Here is a 7,165-nt window from a genome sequence, read left to right on the forward strand (position 1 = left end):
CTTTATGGAAGTAAAACAGTAAAATATGGCAAAAATGCACAGTTTGGTCTTCCATCTTCAACTTGTTGTAAAATCTCCAAAACTCAACCAAATAGCTCAATGTTTTTTTAGAATGAAGCTAGAAGTGTCAGCTGTCAAATGACATAGCAATAACATAGATGCGAATGACTCTAGTACTTCCAAAAATGAACTAGTGCCATCTGTCGCAAACATGCGTCATTACTTTTCCAACAGCCCAATATATAATATATAATACCACGTAGTATTTTCTCTCTATCTCCTATTCAGTTTGTGGCATTGAAAACACACTTTCAGGTTATCTAGATAGAACAAAATCCTTTGTTGAAATCAGGAATCAGACCCAGGTTTCTGCTCTCACAGTGTGTGGAAGACTAACCTTGGGGCAAACTTGCCAGCAAATGAGCTGCATCTTGGTGTTTGGGCTAGAATGACCTGATCCAGTGAGAGGAGGCCTGAATTGGAGACCAAGTCGGGAATCTTGGATCTGAATTCTGGCTTTACAAACCCAGAAGAACCTTCGTCAGGTCCATCATTTGTGTATGGAGCCTAATCCCTTCCCTTCCTTTCTGATTGTTGATATGAGGATACAGTGAAATATTAATGTAAATGTACTTTCCATACTCTAAAGTGCTATACAACTATTTAAAATGTAGGTGATGATATTATTTATTTTGGAGACTTATTTTTGTAATTACAGACTTCTAAGTGTATAACTGACAAAACGCCTCAGTTTAGCTTATGTGATGTTAGTAGGGTAGAGGTGGGGAGCAAGTGTAATGAGGAAATGTTACTCCCCATCTGTCCTTTGACCCCTCCGCTTTCTCCACCTCAGTACAAGTCCCCTCTTGTCTCTGCTTTCCTCTCTGTCCAGCTTGGATGGTGGGACCCATCACCTCAGCTGCCCCCTTCACCATATTCCACACCATCCTCCATGTTTTCCACCGATAGCTCTGGCCACTCCTTCTAAAACTCTTTATTCATATCCTCCTCCTCCTCTTAAAAGTCTTATTATTCAGGGCGCTCTCTTCTAGACACTTCATCCTTTCATTTTTTTCGCCCTCTCTCGTCTATCTCATTTCTTCAATATCCAATTGAATTTCCAGTGACTGCTGATATTGTATTGTCAGCCCAGACATCTCTTCAATCCCAGACCTGGTATTCGATTGTCTATTTGGCATCTTCACTTGGCTGAGTCACAGGGACCCAAAGCTCAGTATGTCTAACACTGCTCTTGAGATCTAAGCCCTTCCCCCAGGGTGCCCTGTCTCCCTGAATGGAATACCATCCACTGCAGTAGCTCAAGCCAGAAACCTACAAGTTATTTTTGATACCTCCCCCCTCTCTCTTTTCCCTCCTCCAACCCATTACTAGTTCGTTTTAATGATGTAGATGTTCTCTCTTCAGTAGTTCTTGAATATGCTCATGTTCCATTTCTACTACCATGCTTAAGTTCAATCTGTCATCATTTCTTGCATGAAATAGTGTCCTCATTGCCTACCTGGTATTCCTAAAACCTCATTTGCCTTCCTCCAGTTAATTTTATGCAGAGCATCCAGAATGTTCTTTTCAGACAAAAATCATCACAGAACTCCCCTTCTTAAAGCTCTTCAACAGTTTCTCATCGCCTGTGGGCTAAAGTCCAGAGTTCTTAGCTCTGTCTGCCTATGACCACTTCTGCAGTTCTCCCACCTCTTACATTGTTCTCTCTTCATTTCCTGGGATGTATCACACTCTGTTGCACATGCTGATCCTACTGAAAGGGATGCTTCATTTTTCTCTCCCCTAAACACACTGGAAAAATGGGACTCTTCAAGTTTCCACAGAAAAGTCACTATTATTTAGGGAAATTTGTATTGACATCCTCTTCCCCCGTTATGTGTTCCCTGTCTGCTTCCTTTGTATTTGTGATTATTTATTCAGTGCCTGATTTCCTTGCTGTGTGTACACTGTGAACACTAGAAGCAGAAACACTGTGTCTATTTTGTACATGGATATACTCCCAGTCTGACACATAAAAAGCACTTCAAAAATATTTTTTGAATAAATGAAAACTTTTATTGGCTGAGGTTGTATGAATAGAAGTGATTTGTAGCCCTTGATGGGGAAAATAGTCTGCCTTAGAAGATGTTGAATATTTTTTCTCTCCTCTTTCTCCCTCTCCCTAATAAAAGAATTACATATCTGAACTTTCAAACTCTCCAATAAATATCCCAAGATGGTTTTCCTTCTAAACATGAGAATCTGATATTAAGTGGTAAATTTAGACAAATGTGGATACTATGAAGTGATTTTAATTCTTTGTTTTTGTCTGTAATGGAAACGAATTTATCCCTGTCTTAGATAAATACAGAGCTTAGGAAATAATATTTAAATAAGAACAGTTTTGTCAAATCTTCAGACTCTATTCTACGAATGATCTATTAAAAAATATCTTAGTGCTTCCTCTGGTGCTTGTTCCTTTTTAAAAGCTGAACTGATAGCCTCACACATTTTAATTAACTGTGTTTTGAAAATAGTTTTTTTCTTCTAAGAAGTAGAAAATAGAAAAATTCTGCTTTAAGTGAGTTTATTTTAAGGGAACCGTCTCCTGCTTTTGAATTTGAACCTTTGTAAATTAATATGGAAATTGAAATGTGTCTGAAGGGAGAGACAGGTAGCTGGATAAGACTGGATAAGATGTTTCCCTGGCCACCTGTGTCAGTGAACTGATTGTTTTGGGGCAGTAAATTCAGAAACCAGGACTTCTGAATTCATAATGGAGGAAATAGGGGTTGGCAAGTCTAGCTAAGTTTTCTTAAACCTATTTATGAAATATCTTTATCTTCCAGTGTGTTTTCTCCTTCATTATAGTTATTACATTTAAGTATACTATTCTTTATAGTTACTACATTTAAATACAATGGTAGGTTAAGAGATATTTTGGAGAAGTCTAAAAAGTGTTGTGTTGCTTCAGTGTAACCTGCTTTTGAAGAGTAAATGTACATAATTAAATTTTATGTTCCTACAACATTTCTGCCAAATGTAACTGTGTTGCATAGGTTGATATATTAGTTATCTATTGCTGTGTAACAAATTATGCCAAAGCTTATCAGCTTAAAACAACATTTATTGTCACGGTTCCTGTCAGGAATGTGTGGCTTAGCTGTGTGCCTCTGGCTCAATGTCATGCATGAGGTTACAGTCAAGCTGTGGCCCAGGGCTGCAGTCATCCCAAGGCTGACTAGGCCTGAAGTGTTTGTGCCTAAATTTCCTCCTGTGGTCATTGGCATGCCTCGGATTGTCTTCTAAGCTCACTCCTATGAGCCTCTTTACAGAGCTACCTCAAAACATGGCAGCTGGCTTCCCTGTTGGTCAAGAGAGAGTAGGAGAGGGTGCCCACAACAGAAGGTGCAACCTTTTATAACATAGTTTTGGAAGTTATCACCTCTGCTGGTTAGAAGTGATTTACTAGGTCTAATCCATATGGAAGGGGAGGGGATTCCATAAGGGCATGAATACCAAGAGTGGATCATCGTGTGTCATTTTAGATGCTGTGTATGGGACACAGACACACTCACTATTATGGACTTAATTCTGTGCATACCCCCCCCGCCAAACTTGTATGTTGACGTCTCAGTCCTCTGTGGCTCAAAATGCAACTCTATTTAGAGGTAAGGTCTTTAAAGAGGTGACTAAGTTAAATGAGACTGTGAGGGTGAGTCCTAATCCGATATGAATGATGCCCTTAGAAGACGAGGACATTTAGACCACAGAGAGAGACACTAGGAATGTGTGCATGCACACAGAAAAAAGACTATGTGAGGGCACAGTGAGAAAGCACCATGTGCAAGCCCAGGAGAGAGGCCTCAGAAGAAACCGTTTCTGCCAACACCTTCATTTTGGACTTTCAGCCTCCAGCACTGTGAGAAAATAGATTTCTGTTGTTTAAGTCACCTAGTCTGTGGTATTTTGTTATGGCAAACCTAGCAAGCTAATATACACTTCTATAATATTTTTAAAGGAAAGTTTATTTTTATATTTAAATTTCATGGTAATCAGAATCTTTTTTTTTTCCTTTGAAATTACAGGAGCAATGTTCCTTTAGTTGGGACTGGGGACCTGCCTTCCCTACTCAGGGCATCTGGAAAGACGTTAGAATTGAAGCCTATAATATTTGCCATCTGAACTACTTCACGTTTTCTCCTATGTATGGTAAGTCAGGAGATGTGATTTCTTTTCTTTTTTATAAAATATTTTTATTGGGGAGTTGGGGGAGGGGAACAGTGCTGGGGAATGGGGGAAGGGGAACAGACAAGTTGCTGTCCTTTTGTTCTTCAGTCTAGTTGTGGAGGACGTCGCTTCACTGGCCCAAGTTGGTATTATCATTGCGCTCTTCCCGGGTGAGGCAGTCACTCACCGGCCATTGGACGGCCACTCATGGGGGCTCACAGCAGCTCACGAAAGCTCACGCCAGCTGCCGGCCGCTCACGGTAGCTTATGGCAACCCACTGCAGCTCCACTGCAGCCTACGCCGTTGCCGGCGACTCATGGCAGCCCAGCTCCAGGTCGAGCTGTTGTTCACCATCTTAGCTGTAGAGGGTGCAGCGTCACTGGCCCTCATGTGGGATCTGCACCGGGGCTCTGCTACTCAGAGCTGGTGTCCCAAGCCAACTCCTAACCAACACGCCACTTGGCCGGCTCAAGAGATGTGATTTCTTGTTTTACTTTTTTTGAGCCTCTTCTGTGTCATAAAAAATTGAGTTTATCATTTGAACATGTAGATTTACTTTTCAGAGACTTATTTTAAAAAATGTTGTGGCACATAAAAAAATGTGAAAAATATGTACAGACTGTGATTTGTCATGAAAATTCACAATATAAAGTAGGTAAGTAGGCAGGAAAAAAAAAGAAAAAGAAAGAAAGAAAGAAAGGAAAAAAGAAAGAAAGAAAAAGAATAGCTGTTTTCCCGAGCTGAGTATTCTTAAAAGAACTGGGCCTGCTGGTTTGTACTCTATTTTGCTCCTCCTCTGGTCACTTTCTCCACGGGGCTGAGTTCTTGGTTTACTCAAATTATCGGGCTGACTTTCTATCGCTGCACATTGTCTCTTCTGAAGGCCATGACACACCAGGCTTGTTCAGAGTTAAATGTAAACCGGAAGGCAAACAAGGCATAAAGAAAGTGTTGTAAGGTAAAGAATACTACTTTTGCAGTTGAAGGAACTATTCACAAGAAGGAGCATTGAATCCAAGTTCAGAAAGCTCACAGATGTCAGTGAATCAGTTAAAAGTTGGTCAAATATCTGTTGAGTTCTTTGCCCAGCACTGTGTTTGTTTGGCATAGAAAAGAAGGACAGTATGTAGTCTCATTCTGGCATGTTGTTTGGGTGGGGCGGTGGGGATATAAGCAGCTACCAAACCAAACAGAACTGAGTAAAGCTCTTCTGGGATGGTAGCCCCAGTGGTTCGGAAAAATCAAAGGTCAGTGAAGATCTGAGTAGTTAAGGACATCAGGGTGAATGTGTGTCTTCAGTGATAGCTCACGATGCTTAGTCCAATTACAGGCAGGCCTGACTCGATGGAACCAGTAAGCAAGGATGTGGTGTGGCAGTGCAAGACTGCTGTTAGCTTAGGGCCCTGGTGACCCTAGCTTGGTGTTCAATCAAACCCAGTCTGTGTTTTCTAAAGGAAGAAGACAAAAGCAAATCAGAGATGGTTGATATTTGAGGTGGTCACTGCGTGCTGCTGGCATTTATAAATGTTAAAAAGGCATTGAATCATCTAATTTAATTTGCACCTATCAATGTGGATGTTTTAGCTGTTAGTTGAGTGCTTCTCACACTATTTTTCAGGTTATATGTTCTTATAACCTGAACTGAGTTGTGCTACTAAAATCAAATAGTGGTTCATTCTCCCCGACCCCTACTTGTAATTTTTCTCAGGTATGTATAATAAAGTCTAGTTTTAAGAAGGGGTGTGATTTTTCAAAAAGTTATTTATTTAATGGTTTTGAAGCTTAATGTTTTAGGTGGTTGGCAAAAAGAACTGAATTCCAGAGACCCCCTGATACCTACAAATATTTGGATAACACTGCTCTAGTTTAATTAAAATGTTTGACTATGAAGGTAAACATTTCTTCTTGAATATGAGTTATTAGAGTTCAGTTTAAAGTCACTAATGACTAGGTGAATTTTATTTGAATTAAATCAATTTAAATTATGCTTAAAATTTAATTAAATTCTGTGTAATCATTCCCTCATATCAATTACAGTTTTAATGTCTTATGACTACAGTATATTTTGTACTTAACATAGAGAAAAATATGTTTCCTGTTCAGAAGATGTGCCCTGTGCATATTATGCAGTAATTCTTATATTTCTGATTAATTCTGTAGATTTCAATTTGGTTATTTGATGTAATAAAGAAAATTGAAGTATAACCTTATGAATGCATTAGGAAAGGAACTTCCTTTAGGAGTTTTTTCTGAATTTTTTTCATCACTGAAATCAATAGAAATTTTTAAAAGTTGAAAAATAATAAAGAGAATAAGCTAATATATTCTGGATGCTTTTATGCACTTATTTGGTACAAACTATGAGGCAGGCACTGTGAGAATTACTAAAATAAAACAAATTTGTTTCTAATAAAAAACAGATACATATGATTTTTATTTAAAATAAAATATATTAATTAAAAAAATTTAACTGTGAAATGAGGTTGGTCAGAACTAATGAAAATGGTGGCTATCTCTGGGTATTAATACTACAGCAGTTCACATTTTATTCTTCTGCTCAACTGTTTTCTAAATTTTGATATTGAGCCTATATTGTTTCTATAGTAAGAGAAAAAAAGTTGCTAAAACAAACTAGTATATCTAGTAATTTCAGCCAACTCATTACGAAGGGCGAAACTAGTTTGACTTGTGACGCTTTTGCTTTCTCCCTATTAAGGCTAGAAAGAACATTTTTGTTTTCTAAATGTTCAGTTTATTTCTTAGTTTAAAATTAGTGAGTTGACCCCTGAGTATCCAATGACCAACCATAATTCCCCAATTTAATTGTGTATAGTATGATGGAAAAGGTGTTAGACTTTTAAAAATTTAACTTGAAATTTATGTGAATTAATTTATTGTGTGTGTGTGTGTGTGTGTGTGTGTGTGTGTGTGTGT

General features: G+C 38.5%; 1 protein-coding gene across 2 annotated transcripts in view; it reads left to right on the forward strand.

The window, feature by feature from the left end:
- Positions 1-7,165, forward strand: part of MANBA (mannosidase beta) — a 105,233-nt gene that overhangs the window by 25,703 nt on the left and 72,365 nt on the right. For both annotated transcript variants that reach the window (XM_019625888.1, XM_019625890.1), the window contains exon 5: positions 4,089-4,212. In XM_019625888.1, coding sequence (XP_019481433.1) covers positions 4,089-4,212 — 124 coding nt within the window. The remainder of the gene's footprint in view (positions 1-4,088; positions 4,213-7,165) is intronic.

The sequence above is a fragment of the Hipposideros armiger genome, unplaced genomic scaffold, assembly GCF_001890085.2.
Source record: "Hipposideros armiger isolate ML-2016 unplaced genomic scaffold, ASM189008v1 scaffold_641, whole genome shotgun sequence".
Taxonomy (NCBI): Eukaryota; Metazoa; Chordata; class Mammalia; order Chiroptera; family Hipposideridae; genus Hipposideros; species Hipposideros armiger.